This window comes from Muscardinus avellanarius (genome assembly GCF_963383645.1).
Source record: "Muscardinus avellanarius genome assembly, chromosome: 4".
Lineage (NCBI taxonomy): Eukaryota > Metazoa > Chordata > Mammalia > Rodentia > Gliridae > Muscardinus > Muscardinus avellanarius.
This window is the reverse complement of record NC_137789.1, coordinates 136,173,336-136,190,200: the sequence shown is the minus strand read 5'-3', so window position 1 is coordinate 136,190,200 and position 16,865 is coordinate 136,173,336. Positions and strand designations below refer to the sequence as shown.

Here is a 16,865-nt window from a genome sequence, read left to right as displayed (position 1 = left end):
GGATGACATGCCTGTAATCCCAGTATTTGGGAGATTTCGGCAAGAGGATCAAGTTTGAGGCTAGCCTTAGCAACTTAGTGAGGCTCTCAGCAACTTCGTGAGACCCTGTTTCAAAATAAAATAAGGCTGAAGGTGTATCTCAGAGGTAGAATGCCTCTGTGTTCAATGCCCAGTACCACAGGAGAAAGACAGACAGACAGACAGATAGACAGACAGAGGTGGATAGACATGACTACCAAATAAACATACTAGTAGTTCTGATAATTCTAAAAACTAGGGCCAAGTGGAGCCCATAGGCCTAAATACTGGGCTTATAGCAGCTATTGATAAAATCCAGGCTGAGGCCACACGTTCCCACAGTTGCATCTAAAAGGACAAGCAGAGGTCCCTGCACGAAGCGGACAGGGAAATGCCCAGTGCCTAGAGGATAGTGTGACACTATCTAAGAAACGCTATTCTTTTCCCCTTTCCACAAATGACAATCTCGAGGCCCAGGGAAGCAAAGTTGCTAGCCGAGCAGCTGAGGAGGGAAGTGCTGAGCTCACCGCTAGGGTGTGGCCACTCCCATCTGCACAGCAGGCCCTTGCCAGGCTGGGGAGCCACCTGTTACACAGGAAGCCCCTCACTGAGCTCCGAGCCACCTGCGTGAGGCACCTGTGACTCCGCCCACCCTGCGTGAGGCACCTGTGACTCCCCCCACCCTGCGGCGCTCTCCTCGGCTCTCTGGCGTGGGCCAGGGAGCACCCGGCTTTCATTCAGTGCACACGGAACAGGTGTAAGAGAACCTCATGGAGCCCAGGGAAAGAGGCCTGAACAGGCCACAGTGCCCAGCAGCCTGTCTCTCTCACAGTTGTCTTATTTATTTATTTATTTATTTATTTATTTATTTATTTATTTATTTTTGTGTGTGTGGTACTAGGGATGGAACCCAGGGGCTTTTCTACCTCTGGACTATACTCCCAGACCTATTTTTTTTATACTTTATTTGGAAACAGGGTCTCACTAAGTAGCTGAGGCTGGCTTTGAACCTGCCGTGCGCCACCACGCCTGGCAATCTCACAGCAGTTTTAAACGGCTTTTACTTGGTGGAAAAGTCTTTCCAAGAATGTTACAAAGACCTGAGAATCATAAAGGGAAAGTATGATAAATATGACTCTATAAAAAAGTAAAACTCCCTGGTGACAAATGCTGGAAGACAGATAGACAGACAGAGGTGGATAGACATGACTACCACGCCCAGCGCCCTCCGCCCCCGAGGACGGAGCAGCATTTCTCCAGTTGGTCCTCTGCATCTCATTTTGTCCATCTTGCGCACCCAAAGGCAGCGCAGGGGCTCCTCGGCTGAGAAAACCCTGGGTTTCCCCCTTTTGCCGCCCTTTTTACTTTCTATTTCTCCCATCCGCCACTAGGTGGCACTAGAGCTCCGTGGGCATCCCCTTTTGTCTCCAGCAAACCTGTAGGGGCCCTAGGCCAATCAAAATGGTGTTGGCAAAACTGGTTAACCATATGCAGAAAATTGGAAATTAATCCCACTTTCTCACCCTGCACAAGAGTCAACTCAAGATGGATCAAAGACTTGGAAATCAAACCAGAGACCTTGAAGCTCCTTGAAGAGGGCATAGGTCCAACACTGTAACACATAGACACAGATAAACACTTTCTCAACAAGACCCCAAAGGCACAACAAATTAAAAGGCGAATCAATACATGGGCTTCCATGAAACTGAAGAGCTTCTGTTCAACAAAGGAAACTGTCAAGAACCTCAATCGAGAGCCAACAGAATGGGAGAAGATTTTTGCCACCTACCCCTCCGATAGAGGACTAATATCTAGAATATACAGAGAACTCAAGAAACTCAACACTAAGAAAACAAAGCATCCAATAACAAAATGGGCAAATGAACTAAATAGACACTTCACAAAAGAGGAAATTCAAATGGCCAATAAATGCATGAAAAAATGCTCAACATCACTGGCAATCAGAGAGATGCAAATCAAAACTACCCTGAGATTTCACCTAACTCCAACTAGAATGGCAATCATTCAAAACACAAACAACAACAGATGCTGGCGAGGATGTGGAGAAGTGGGAACTCTAAGACATTGTTGGTGGGGTTGCAAATTAGTGCAACCACTTTGGAAAACAGTATGGAGAATCCTCAGAAGAATGGGAACAAATCTACCATTTGATCCAGCGATACCACTTCTGGGTATCTACCCAAAAGATAGGAAACCAAACTACCAAACTAATGCATGTGTATCTATGTTCATAGCTGCACAATTCACCATAGCCAAACTATGGAACCAGCCAAGATGTCCATCAACAGATGAATGGATTACAAAACTGTGGGATATGTACACAATGGAATTTTACTCAGCCATCAAAAAAAAAAAAACTCAATTACATAATTTTCAGGGAAATGGATGGAACTGGAGGACATTATGCTAAGTGAGATTAGTCAGTCACAAAAAATAAGAAATCTGATGCTTTCCCTAATATGTGAAAGCTAAGGAGAAATGGGTCATAGGAGGAACTCTAGATGAAAAGGAAATCCTATAGAGGAGCAAACAAGACAACCTAAAGGAGGAGAAAGGAGAGGGGATGAGGAAAATCTCTAAAACACACAATGTACTTAAACATATCGAAGTCAACCACTACGCCGAGCAAGGGAGGGAGGGACGGGGAGGGAATGGGGTGGGAATTGAGTAGGGGTTAAATCAGTGATATGTACATGTCTGTACACACAAGGTTTTTACCCCAATATGATGTATGAATATAATGCACCAATTTAAAAAAAGAATAAAAAACACTTTAGGAGATGTTTATAATATCCAGGTTAAATAAGCAGGTTAAAGGACAGCCTCAGCAAGTAGTGAGAATCTCAGCTACTTAGTGAAACCCTAAGACCCTGTTTCAAGACAAAAAAAAAAAAGTATAAAAGGGATGGAGGAATAGCTCAGAGGTAGAATGCCCCTGGGTTCAATTCCCAGTAAAACACACACACACACACACACACACACACACACACACACGCAGCTGCAGACCCCTAGGATGAGGAAGGTATTGAGAAAATCCATACTCGTGAGTAAATTAAGATCTTCTCCTAATCGTTCTGCCATTTCTTTTTGTCCCTTTATCTCTTTGAGCTTTTCCAACAAAAATATTTTATGATTTTGTTGGACATTTTAAATAAAGTCATTATAATGAAAGTAGACAATTCTGAAAACATGGATTTTTAAAAATTTACAGCCATCCCCTTGCCCTGAGAGATCATTGATTTAGGCCGTGGTGGGTGTCCTTCTTATCTTTCTCTTCTCTACAGTGTCTCCCAGTAAACACCTAGCAAGGCCAGCTGGCCACAGCCACAGCCAACACACGGCCCTGCAGGAGCCCAGAGGCCTGACCTGGAGCAGCCTCGCCTCTCAGAGATGCCCTGCCAGGGGCCTTGACCCACTTGTCTTCCAAGTGTCCTTTTCAGACTCTTTTTCTGGAGCCCAAGGTCCGAGATGACTGGGACCCTCAGGCCATCCTACCCCACAGCCTGGGATGGGAGCGAGGGCTCCTCAAGGCCCGCCAGCCCAGTTCTCTCCCTCCCTGCCCGTGCCAGCCCTGCTGGGTCAGGGTGGAGGAGCCCGGCCTTGGGCCAGGACAATCCCCATTTTCTGGTCAATAGCCCAGTGGATGACTAACGCTGAAGGAGAGAAACGTCAGATTAATTATACTTTCCCTTTTTTACAGGAGGCACCCAGCTTCCTTCCTGGCTCCGTCCCTATCAGGCTGTGTGACCTTAGACTGGACACCCAGACTTTCTGGGACTGCTCCCTGCCCAAAAATGTGTCAGGGGTTGTCCTCTGCTACCTTAGGGGGACTAAGTTTCTTCACCTCCTACTCCAGAAATCCCACCCTCTCCTTCACTAGTGACTTCATGGTCTCTGAGGATCCTCCCAGCCCTCTCACCCCTCCCATTTCCCCACACTCTCAGAGGACCAGAACTAACATGCAGATTATATGAAATCAGATTAATAAATAAGCCAGGCATGGTGGCGCACACTTGTAATCCCAGCATTCGGGAGGCTGAGACTGGAGGATCGTGGTTCGCGGACAGCCTCAGCTACTTAGTAATGCCCTCCGTAACTCTGTGAGACCCTGTTTCAAAATAAAGAATAAAAAATAGGGCAGAGGGTATAGCTTGGAGGTAGAATGCCCCTTGGTTCCATCCCCAGACCCATAATAAAAAGGGTTAAAAAATAGCCGGGTGTGGTGGCGAATGCTTGTAAACCACCCACCCCCGCCGCCGCCCCTGCTTGGGAGGCTGAGACAGGAGGATCGCGCAGGTTCAAAGCCAGCCTTGCTGGCTTAAGAGACACTGTTTCCAGATAAAATATAAAATAGGTCTGGGAGTGTAGCCCGGAGGCAGAAGGCCCCTGGGTTCCATCCCCAGGACCACCAAAAAAAAAAGGTGGGGGGTAGCTCGGAGGTAGAATGCCCTTGAGTTCCATCTCCAGTGCAGTAAAAAAATAATAAGACCTGGGTTTTGTCTCTTGCTACCTCCTCAGAAGTATGGGCCACATGAAGAGTTGGGAATCCACACCTGTGGTCTGACTTAACACGCAGGCTAAGTGACCCCCTTGGGATCCCTTCACAGGTCCCGGGGTCCCTCACACAGCAGGGCTTCCTGCCACCCTCAGAGACACTGAAATTGAGACACATCGAGAGACCTGTGTTGATGTCACAGCTGTTGGAGGAGGAGTGGTGCTTTCTGAGACTCACCTGGTAGCACGTGGTGGCTGGACAGGCAGTAGCAGCGGCACTCCACGCTTGCCAGGGAACTCCAGGCGGCCGGCCAGCTGCCCCGACCGCGGCCCTCACGCCACTGCAGACAGGCAGACTCTGCAGTGATGGGGAGATGGCGTGCTCTTTATTTTGTAATTATTTGCAGTAGTGTGCTTTATCAGAGAAAAATTGGAGCCATTCTCATTTTCTTAAAGCTGCGTGTGAATATGGAAGCAGGGCCGGTGCGGGCGCAATGGCCAGGGCGAGCTCTGTGGAGCTGGAGCATCAGAGCCGGGCCTGGGAGTGTGGGGCAGATTCGGGAGGGCTCGGCGCATGGCGGGAGAGTGGAGCTGAGAGAGCTGGGAGAGCCCTCAGAGGCCTGACAGTGAGGGAGAGGGCAGGGTTTCTGGAGGTAGGAGGGGAGGGACCTTGGCCCCCTGATGTAGCAGAGGACAACTTCTGACATTTTTGGGTGGGCAGCGATCCCAGAAAGGCTGGGTGTCCTGAGGAAGGGACAACCGCGCGGACGCAGGCATTTAACCACGGACGTTACTTGAAGTTTGAGTCCAGGCTGCCAAAGGGTGCGGGCTGGATGGAGCGGGGCCACGGCCGTCCCAGGCTTGTCTCAGCAGCAGCCCCGGGCAAGGGGTGAAGTCAGAGAGATGAAGGCTGAGGCAGAGCCTGGGTAGTGGGGGTCTAGATAGCTCACCCACACCCACCCCTCAGGCCCAGGTGACTCGGGGCCTCAGACAGGCCCCGGCTCCTGTGTCTGTAGACACTGCTCCTCAGGAGGCTGCGATGCCAGGACTGGGGCCCAGGCAGACAGGGTGCTAGGAGAGAGAGACAGAAAGACAGAGATGGTGATAACACAGAGTACTCTGTGCAGTACAGAGTTAGTGATAGACAGGGAGACAGAGACTCGGTGATGCCCACAAAGAACACAGACGCACACACGGCTAAGGAGTTAGGAAGACCGGGGATGAACGAAGCTGTAAGCGGTGGCGCACACCTGTAATCCCAGTAGTGGAGAGGCTGAGACAGGAAGGTTGCAGGTTTGAGGCCAGCCTCAGCAATTTAGCAAGATGAGATCTTGTTTCAAAATAGAACAGCTGGGAGTATAGTTCAGAGGTAGAATGCCCCTGGGTTTAATCCCCAGTACCACAGAAAAGAGGGGAGGGAAGAATCTGCATCCTGGACTCAAACTTCAAGTAATGTTCTCGAGAGGCTGAGACAGGAGGATTGCAGATTCGTGGCTAGCCCATACAACTTAGCAAGGCTCCTAGAGACTTGGAACCTGTGTCCAAACAAAAAACAAAATAGGGCTGGGAGTGTAGTTCAGAGGTAGAACACCCCTGGATTCACTCTCCAACACCACATAAAAGGGGGATAATGAGACAGACAGACAGACAAAGGGAGAGAGAGACAGAGAGATGCTGAAGGCCTGGCCTACATCCACTCATTTGCTTCTTAGGAACAGACAGGGAGGTAGGTGCAGGTCAAGAGGTGGAAAAGGAAAGAACAGGGCTAGAGAGGAAATCAAGGGGCTCTGAGCTCGACATCATGAAAACAAGTATTGGTTGTCACTTCCTGTGTGCTTAGCACTGATGCTGCCGGGAACAGGTGCAGGCCCAGGTCTCCCTCTGACCTTGCCAGATATTTCCTAGTGGGGAGACCTCCACCCTCGACACACACACACCTGGGAAAGACCAACCAGGAGCCGGGGCAGCGCTTTCCAGGGTGGACGGGAGGTAAGGCTCGGCGCAGGGACCAGCGGCCGCCTGGGCAAAGGGCTGCGTCTGCTGAGCTGCCTCCGAGCGGGTGGAGAGGAGGGGAAGAGTGTTTGGGGAGCGAGGGCAGGCGCAAGAGGTGGAGGTGGGCAGCTATGTCGGGTTCAGCTAGGAGACCTCAGATGCCCAGCCCAGGGGGCTGTAGGAGGCCTGGGCACACTTGAGCAGGGGCACAAGGGAGAGGTGTATTTAGGTCGGTTGGTAAACGGATCTGGAGGACAATGGAGTAAAGCAGACAGGAGGCTGGCAGCTCACAGCCCCTCCAGCTCCCTCCCAGCACCCCTGGCACCGAGGATGGGACCGCAGTCTCCAGCAGGCTCGGAGAGCACTCTGCGCCCAGCCACACCCCAGCCACCGGACACCCATCTCCTCACCTTTGCTTATGAAATGCGGTCACCTGGACGGCCCTCCCCTCCCACAGCCACCTTCATGGAAAACCCTGAGACATGGTTTAAGGCTTTTCCTAAGGTCGTTCTCTTGCAAAAGCCTCCAGACAGGGATAAGTGCCCCTCACAGCCCAGAAGCCCACAAGAAATTACCCCGGGCTGATTTAAGTCATGTTTTGGACCAAGACCAGAAGGTATAATTTGGCTCCATGGGTATCTTTGCCTTACCACACCCAGAATTTGCCTGCTGCGCACAGAGCAGGCCCCTCCAGCTGAGCGTCCAAACCGTGTACAGAGGAGAAATGCGTGGGGAGGGCGGGTGTGGCGGGCGGCACCCATTTGCCCAGAGGTGCTTTGGGCTGGCTGGTCACAGAGCAGAGTGAGCCCCAGAGAGGAGGCAGTGGCCCTGGGAACGTGCGCCCGGCCAGAGACCTTCGTGGAAAGGGCCTGCCTCTGCCTCGAGCCCTCGGCTCCTCCAAGGGACTTTGGTGGACGGCAGGCTCGCCCCGCACTGGCTGGGCCTCAGTGCGCCCACCAGGCAGGTGCCCCAGGCCGCCGCAGCCATGGATAGATTCCGTATGTTCTTCCAGCACTTCCAGTCCAGCTCCGAGTCGGTGATGAATGGCATCTGCCTGCTGCTGGCCGCCATCACCGTCAAGCTGTATTCCTCCTTCGATTTCAACTGCCCCTGCCTGGCGCGCTACAACACCGTCTACGGCCTGGGACTGCTGCTCACGCCCCCACTCGCCCTCTTCCTCTGTGGTCTCCTGGTCAACCGGCAGTCAGTGGTGATGGTGGAGGAGTGGCGCCGGCCCGCGGGGCGCCGGAGGAAGGACCCCGGCATCATCAGGTACAGTCCCACGGCGCTGTCGGCTCCCTCGCCTAGGAACCCGGGTCATCAGGTCTGGCCTTCCTTTCCCCAAACAGGAATCAGGGATCGTCCACTCAGAGACTCAATAGGCAGTTTCCAACTGGAAATATATATACTTTTAAGAAATATATTTAATATGGTCTCCAGGTGATGGTACACGCTTGTAATCCCAGTGCTTGGGAGGCTGAGACAGGAGGATCATAGGTTGGCAGCCAACCTCAGCTACTTAGTGAGGCTCTCAGCAACTCAGTGAGACCCTGTTCCAAAAATAAAGAATAAAGCCGGGTGTGGTGGTATGAGCCTGTAATCCCAGCATTGGGGAGGTGGAGACTGGAGGATCGCGGTTCTCGGACAGCCTCAGCTGCTTAGCAAGGCCCTTCGCAACTAAGTGAGACCCTGTTTCAAAAATAAGAAGACTAAAAAATAGGGCTGGGAGTGTAGCTTGGAGGTAGAATGCCCCTGGGTTCCATCCTCACTACTGCACAAGAAAAAAAAAAGTCTAAAAAATAGGGCTGTGGTGTGTAGCTTGGAGGTAGAAATAGAAGCCTCTGGGTTCAATTTCCAGTATTGCAAATTATATATATATATATATATATATATATATATGCACACACATATGTATAAATATATAATAGGTATATTAAATAAAAATTAAATCTATATATACATTTGCAATTCTGGGGATTGGACCTAGTATTTCACACATACTAGGCAAGTGCTCTACCACTGAGCTACCCCCCAGCCTTTTTTTAGTTTTTATTTTGAGACAGGGTCTCCCTAGTGTCCAGGCTGCCTAGAATTTGCATCCTCCTGCCTGGTGTCAGCCTGGTCATGGATTGTAACTTGCCGCATGCACAAAGGGCCAGCATCCCATGGTATCCATAGCAGTTTTCCTCATGTATTGAGAGGAGGCGGTTCATTTAAAGGCTGTATCCCCTTCTCCTCTAAGCTTCCCAAGGGTGAGGACCTCACCTGCTACACCCCTGTGTCCTTGGGGCCTGGCAGGTGGATGGTGCCCTAGATAAAATCAGGAGTTTAGCGACTTAACACTCACCGGCGGATATTGCACACCAGCTCAGTCCAGGCTCTGGGCTGCAGAGGGCTTTGCAAGAGCGGCGTCTCTGGATTCTCTCCTCCACCCTGAATCTGTTCCTTTCTTGCCCCGTCTTTAAAGATGAGTAACCTGAGGCACAGAGAAATCGAGTACTCAGCCAAGCCCTAGCAGCTAGGAGGTGGGGTGGTACCGACTCCCGTACAGGCTGACTGCACAGATCCACCTGCGCTTGGTGACCACTCCGCCCTCCGCTCTCAGGTACATGTGTTCCTCTGTGCTGCAGAGAGCCCTGGCCGCCCCCCTGGTCTGGATCCTGCTGGCCCTCCTTGATGGGAAGTGTTTCGTGTGCGCCTTCAGCAACTCCGTGGACACTGAGAAGTTTCTGGACTTTGCCAACATGACTCCCAGCCAGGTGCAGCTCTTCCTGGCCAAGGTGCCCTGCAAGGAAGACGAACTGGTCAGGGACAGCCCTGCTCGGAAGGCTGTGTCTCGCTACCTACGGTGTCTGTCACAGGTAACTGGGGTGGTCCTCTCGCAGCTCCCGCACCCAGCAGATCTCCTGCACTGGTGTGCGTGTTGGGGGGGGGGCTGGGATCTTCTTCACTGCTAAAGACAAAGCGGAGAGCAGGAGGTTCCAGGGGGGATCAGGAGCAAGATGAGGACATGTGGGTAAGCAGACATCAATATTGACTTACCCAGGACAGGTAACAGGATGCCCAGACCCTCCCTCCCGAGAGTCCAGGAGACTGGATGGCAGGAAAGCGCTGGGCATACTGCTCTGGCTCAGCCCCATCCCACACACACGCTCTTCCCCCAGGTCAGAAATAACGTGGATTACCGCTTATTGGGCACTTGCATGTCAGGTACTGCGTTAAGTTGTTGTTGTTGTTGTTGTTGTTGTTGTTTTGGGGTGTTTTGCGGGTCTGGGGATGGAACCCCGGGGCATTCGACCTCCGAGCTACACCCCCTGCCCTATTTTTTTTTTTTTTTTGTGGTACTGGAGATGGAACCCAGAGGCTTTTTACCTCCGGTATTTTATATTTTATTTTATATTTTATATTTTATATTTTATTTTTTATTTTTTATTTTTATATTTTATTTTATATTTTATTTTTTTTATATTTTATTTAGAAACAGGGTCTCACTAAGTTGCTGAGAGCCTCACTAAGTAGCTGAAGCCGGCTTCGAACCTGTGCGATCCTCCTGTCTCAGCCTCCCAAGCACGGGGATTACAAGCGTGCACCACCATGCCCAGCTTTTATTCTTTATTTTGAAACCGGGTCTCACTGAGTTGCAAAGGGCCTCACTAAGTAGCTGAGGCTGTCCGCGAACCATGATCCTCTGGTCTCACTCTCCCGAATGCTGGGATTACAAGCATGTGCCACCGTGCCTGGCTGTGTTAAACATTTTCTGTGCATTAGTTCATTTAATTCTCTAGACAACCCTAGGAGCTGGTTAAATCAACACCCATTTTCATGAGGAAACTGTGGCTCTGAGAGTGTTTAGTTCACAAGGTCAGCATTGCACAGCCGGCAAGAGGCCAGGCAGAGATCTGAATACACATGTGATTACTCCTTTTACCCAATTCTCTACAATGCACGTCCTCCCCAGTACCTGGCTCCCTACAAGGCACCCACTCCATTATGCTGGGGAAAACCCAGCTGCGCCCACACCCAGACTCCAGATTCTATCACCATCACCCGCAGACCCAGGTGCTGGACTGCATCCACCAAAGAGCATGACATGGGCCCCCTAACACAAGCCTTGCCCTTTGCAGGAGAGGGGACCGGCTCATGATACACACAGGCCTGCTGGCAGTGAGAGGGCCAGCATTCGGGTCTCACTTAATTCTGTCCAGACTGACCTTGGCCATGGCACTACACTCCTGGGCCTCGGTTTCTCCTGCAAAATAAAGGGAGGAGGATTGTGTCCTCCTCCACCTGGCTGGTCCCTGCAGGCTTCAGCACTCTGTGGCATAGGATCCCAAACTATTGGCTTACTGTCCCTTTTCAGAAAACAATGCTCAACACCCCCCCCCCCAGGCACTTCCACCTCCTCCTTATTTTGATTCAACTCCCCCAGTTGCACCTGAGACTTTGAATCCTGGCTCAGCCGTAAGTTATTAGTCTGTCAGCCTGTCAAGCTCAGGAAGTTGCTTGGTTTTCTGCCCCTTGTGCACAGAACATTCACTTTCAGTTTGAGGTGGGAAACCAAAGCAGGAAGCTTTGTGAATTGTGGGGGTCACAGCTATAAGAGACATGCATTCAGATGTCTTCATGGCTCAGAGGAGTGACATCTTGTTGCTTCCGGCTTTATGCTGGGTCTTGAAGAGAGCATTGCTTTGGAAGGTAGAGAGGAGAAGAGTCTGCCAGGTGTAGGCTCTGGTCTTAAAGGACAGCTTCCAAGTTTTTCCTCACCGTTGGCTTGGAAACGTGTTTCCATTCCTATTCCTAGCACAGTTCCTCCCACAAAACATAGCACAAAATAGATGTATGCTTAGATGGGAGGATGGATGGATACACATACATGAGGACGGACAGAGGACTTGAAAAAAAGATGAAGATAATGGATGGGTGGGTTGGTAGGTCGATAAAAAATAAACACAAGAACGAATGTGTGGGAGCATGGATGGGTGGGCTAGATGGATAGCTTGAGAGTATGGATGCCAGAGAGATGAGAAGATGGCTGATGGCCATGTAGTCAGATGACAGGATGGATGGCTGGGTGAATGGGTGGGAAGATGGATGGATGGATGGATGGATGGATGGATGGATGGATGGATGGATGGGTGGGTGGATGGATGGATGGATGGGTGGATGGGTGGATGGATGGGTAGATGGATGGATGGATGGGTGGATGGATGGGTGGATGGATGGATGGATGGATGGGTGGATGGGTGGGTGGATGGAGGGATGGATGGGTGGATGGATGGATGGATGGATGGATGGATGGGTAGGTGGATGGGTGGGTGGATGGGTAGAGGGAGGGAGGGAGGCTGGTTGGTGGGACGGAGGACTGAATGGGAAGGAGGATAGATTTGAAGGGAGATAGAGGAAGAAGTGGAGGAAGGGACTTGGAAACACCTCTGCCACACACTGTTCAGCACCCGAACCCCTCCTCACCCTCCAGGCCATGGGCTGGAGTCTCACCCTGCTGCTGATTGTGGCGGCCTTCCTGGCCCGCTGCCTAAGGCCCTGCTTCGACCAGACGGTCTTCCTGCAGCGAAGATACTGGAGTAACTACGTGGACCTGGAGCAGAAGCTCTTCGACGAGACGTGCTGTGAGCACGCACGGGACTTCGCGCACCGCTGCGTGCTGCACTTCTTCGCCAGCATGCCGGGCGAGCTGCGGGCGCGGGGGCTGCGCCGCAACCCGGAGGGCAGGAGCCCCGAGCCCCCGGACGACCTGGACGACCTGGACGGCGGAAGCAGGAAGGCCCACCTGCGCGCCGTCTGCAGCCAGGAGCAAGTGAACCTCCTCCTGAGCACCTGGTACTCTAGCAAACCTCCGCTGGAGCTCGCAGCACCCTCCGGGCTCTGGGGGGCCGGCCTCAGCCACCGGGCGGCGGGGGTGGCTCCAGGGACTAGGCTGTCCCTGCACACCGATGTGTAAGCACCCCCCCAGGCTCCAGCTGCAGCAGTGTTCCCAAGTGAGATGCCCACGCTGCTCCCGATCTTGGGGTTTTCCGAGCCCAGGAGACCCCAAGGCAGGCAGCCTACCCTCTTGGCCTCCTTCCCAAGTAGCCCGATCTCTGCCGAGTTTCTGATCGTGGCCTCCAGTGTGCTTCAGACGTTAGCGTGTGACTCTTCTAGTCAAGTGCAGGTTCTGATCAGCATGTTCAGGACGAGGCCCCCCGACTCATATCTAACAAGCTCCAGGATAGCCCATGTCTAAATGGATCTGCCACGGGTTTGGGGTCCTAGATGTTCATTGTAAATAATAAAAATAATCGTAATAGCAGAGCCTACTATATGCCACACATTGTTCTAACCTCTCTAATTATGTTCACTCATTCCATCCTCACATAACCTAATGAAGTAGGTACAATTATTAGCTCCAGTCTGCCTTTCTTTCTTTCTTTTTTCTTTTTTTCTTTCTTTTTTTTTTTTTTTTTTTTGTGGGTCTGGGGATAGGACCCAGGGACATTTGACCTCTGAGCTACTCCCCCGGCCCTATTTTTTTTTAATTCTTTATTTTGAAACAGGGTCTCACTGAGTTGCAAAGGGCTTCACTAAGTAACTGAGGCTGTCAAACCCGATCCTCCTGTCTCAGCCTCCCAAGTACTGGGATTACAAGCGTGCGCCACCACGCCCAAATGTTTGTTTGTTTTCAAGTTGTTTTTACAATGCCCTTGTTGGGTTTCCTGCAGCTTCTACCAAAGTTCTTTTTCTTTCTTTCTTTCTTTCTTTTTTTTTTGCAGGAGATGGAACTCAGGGGCATTCGACCTCCGAGATACACCCCCTGCCCTAATTTTTATTCTTTACTTTGAAACAGGGTCTCACTAAGTTGCAGATGGCCTAAGTAATAGCTGAGGCTGGCTGTGAACCGCGATCCTCCGGCCTCAGCCTCCCAAATGCTGGGATTACAAGCATGCACCACCACGCCCGGCCCAAAGTTCTTATAGTAAGTTCTCTTCACTGAGTTCCTTTGCTGGCCACTCCAGATGAACAGTTATATTTTCCTGATGAGTGTATTTTTCTGTATTTGTATATCAAGGGGCCGGCCTATGTAGCTCCCAACTTCCCAGCTCACAGCAGTTCTGTTTAGCCAGCTGTGGCTGGGCTGCTCCAGTCCCTCCATGTGCATCTCCTTTCTGGGCCCAGCCTCTGCTGTCCTCTCGCTGGTGAGGGCTGCCTCCCTGGTCTCCAGTCCCCACCCACCTGCACCTCTCAGCTCAGCAGGGTCCCTTTCTAGCCCACCCAGGCAGTGCATGGATATCTGCCTGCTGTCCTCAGTGAGAGACTGGCACCTGGTCGGCATTCTCCAGGGATCTAACTCAAGGGCAGAAACCCTGAAACACCAGTGTTAGACCTGCTGGAAAAGTTGCCATTCAGTCTCAGACAACCAGAACAGAAAGAGTTCAGGGGAAAATCTAGCCTTTGAGCAGCTGGGGCCTCTGCCCCTTCTAGATCAACACACACACACACACACACACACACAGCCTCCATCAGCACAGATGGTGGCCACACAGTGCAGACTGGATTCGCCCCAGGCATTTCTACTTCCTTGGGACTCCAGGGCGGTGCAGGGGCCCCCGTGTGCCCCCTGAGCCCAGCCCCCTCCATCGGCTCATCTCTGCTCTTCTGGGCTCTTGCCACGAGAGCTTGAGAGAATAGAAAATCCCTGCAGCCCAACTTCCCCTGCCTCCTGGCTGTGGTCAGGCTATGCAAATCTCTGAAATGGCACTGGGGTGGGGCAGGATTTAGACAAATTTGCTAGTAACGATTGAGGGAGAGGGTGGAAAGACTTAGAAGATGGCCCAGTCTGCGTGGGTGAGTCATCAGCCTGGAGAAAGGAGATTCAGGGACCCTGTTTTGGGCTCCAAAGAAGCAGACTGTGGGCTGGGAAAAAGTGAACAACGGCAATCAGTGTTCTTGCCTTCTTGTACTGAGCATTTGTGAGCATCTGCTAGCTGGGCATTGTGGTGCATGCCTATAAACCCAGTGCTTGGGAGGCCGAGGCAGGAGGAGCGCATGTTCAAAGCCAGCCTAAGCAATTTAGTGAGGCCCTCAGCAACTTAGCAAGTCCTTGATTCAAAATAAAAAATAAAATAGGGCTGAGGGTGTAGCTCAGAGGTAGAATGCTCTTGGGTTTAATCCTCAGTACCAAAATAAATAAATAAATAAAAATTTAAGAATATAGATTACCTACTACATTGAAAGTACTGTGCCAGCCAGGCATGGTGATTCACTCCTGTAATCTCAGGCTAAGACAAGAGGACCACAAGTTGAAAGACAGCATCAGCAAGTAGTGAGTCTCTCATTAACCTAGTGAGACCCTGTTTCAAAATAAAAATAAAACATAGGGCTAGGGAGGTAGCTCAGAGGTAGGATGCCCCTGGGTTCAATTCCCATTACCATGAAAAGAAAGGAAAGAGAGAGAGAGAGAGAGAGAGAGAGAGAGAGAGAGAGAAAGAAAGAACCGGCCAGGGAATAGAGAGGAGAGAATTCACAGATGACCTGTCCCTGCCCTCAAGAAGCTCACTGTGTATTAGGGGAACAGAGATGCGGACAGAAATACTGATCATCTGAAGTGAACGGTGAAACATAATAGAGGCGAGCTGTGTGCCATGGGATTCTGCAAGGAGAAATAAGGTTCCAAGCTGGAGGTCAGGGAAGGCTCCACAGTGGAGGTGCCATTTGGATGGGTCTTAAAGGATGGGGCCAGGTTGATGAGAGGAAAAAGAAATGAGGGGAGGGCCCAGAGGAGACTCAAGGGGGGAGGGAGCAAGCCAAGGCCCCGCCCACAGCGTCCTCCTGACCGCCTAGAGGGCAGGAGCAAGACACATATGGTCCCATCTTACTGGAATTTCTAGTCTGCAAAGGGAGATAGGGACCTGAGGAGTGAACACACAGCTAAATGGGGGGTGACAGCCCAGCCCAGCAAAAGTAAAGGACTTGGCCAGAGGGCTGAGGAGTCACCAAGAGGTGCTCCTTGAGCCCTGCACCCCGGAACACATTTCCTGGGTCCTCATCTCTTGACAGCCTTCAGGTGCCTCTCCTACCCACTCCATTCTCCAGACAACAGAATTTCAAATCCCAAAACCTCTTCGCCATCATCCATCTATACTACTGTTTGCTCACATCCTTGCAAGATGCCTGGAGCTGCAGACGACACTCACTGGGGAAGGGACACAAGAAGCAGGTTCCTAAAGGCCTTCTGCCCCAGGAGAGCCACTGTCTTGGGGTCCACGCTCATTCTCCAAGCCTCGGCCAATTCTGGATTCTAGTGCTCCTGACCTCTTCCTATTTGTAGAATCTCTTCCGGAAGACACTGTGTGCAACTAACTGGTCAGGACAGAAATGTGCATGGCCCTAGATAGTAACTAAACGTACTCCCAAAGTTATAGAGATTCTACTTTGTGCTTGAAGAAAAAAAATGTATGTGCAGGTTTTTTTATTTTTGTTTTTTGTTTTTTGCAGTACTGGGGATGGAACCCAGGAACATTCCACCTCCTAGAGGTGGAATTTTTTTCTTCTTTATTTTAAAACAGGGTCTCACTGGGTTGCAAAGGGCCTCACTAAGTAGCCGAGGCTGTTCACAATCCTCCTGTCTCAGCCTCTCAAGTGCTGGGATTACAAGCGTGCGCCACCACACCTGGCTCATCTGCAGGGTTATGAAAGCCTCCCCCAGCGACTGACCTGAGCTGAGGTTCAGGAGGACCTCTCTAATGGGACAGTGCCAGGTGTGGTAGGACACGTCTGTATTTCCCGTACGTGGGAGGCTGAAGCAGGAGGATCGCAGGCTGCAAGCTCAGAGCCAGCCTCAGCAACTTATCACGGCCCTGTTTCAAAATAAAAACAGGTGGGAAAGTCCTTTCTGGGAAGTGAGAAGGAGGCTGGGGAGCTGGGGTTTAGACCTCGGGAGACCGGCCCCGGCACCAGCTCTCACAGGGTCATGCAGACCCTGTGAAGGATTTTGGATTTCATGTTGAATGGCAACGAAGTAGTAATCAAATCAGATGTTAGCTTTTTTTTTTTTCTTTCCTTTCCTTTTCTTTTCTTTTTGGTATCAGGCCTTGAATACAGGGGTGTTCTACTTCTGAGCTAGACCCTCAGCCTGACATTTTATTCTTTATTTTGAAACAGAGTCTCACTAAGTTGCAGAGAGCCTCACTAAGTAGCTGAGGCTGGCCGCAAACCCGGATCCTCCTGTCTCGGCCTCCCAAGTAGTGGGATTACAAGTGTGCGCCACCACGCCTGGCTTATTTTTTTCTTGGAAACAGAATCTCACTAAATTGGGGAGAGTTTCACTAAGCTGCTGTAACTGGCTT

The 16,865-nt window shown here is 51.1% G+C and overlaps 1 protein-coding gene across 1 annotated transcript; it reads left to right on the top strand.

Annotated features, from left to right (window-relative positions):
• Positions 1–7,510: 7,510 nt before the first annotated feature.
• CALHM3 (calcium homeostasis modulator 3) lies at positions 7,511–12,484 on the top strand (the record flags this gene model as incomplete). Its single annotated transcript, XM_080693905.1, has 3 exons — positions 7,511–7,797; positions 9,131–9,386; positions 12,002–12,484. The coding sequence occupies 3 exons, from the start codon at positions 7,511–7,513 to the stop codon at positions 12,482–12,484; spliced, it is 1,026 nt and encodes a 341-aa protein (XP_080550031.1).
• Positions 12,485–16,865: the final 4,381 nt, after the last annotated feature.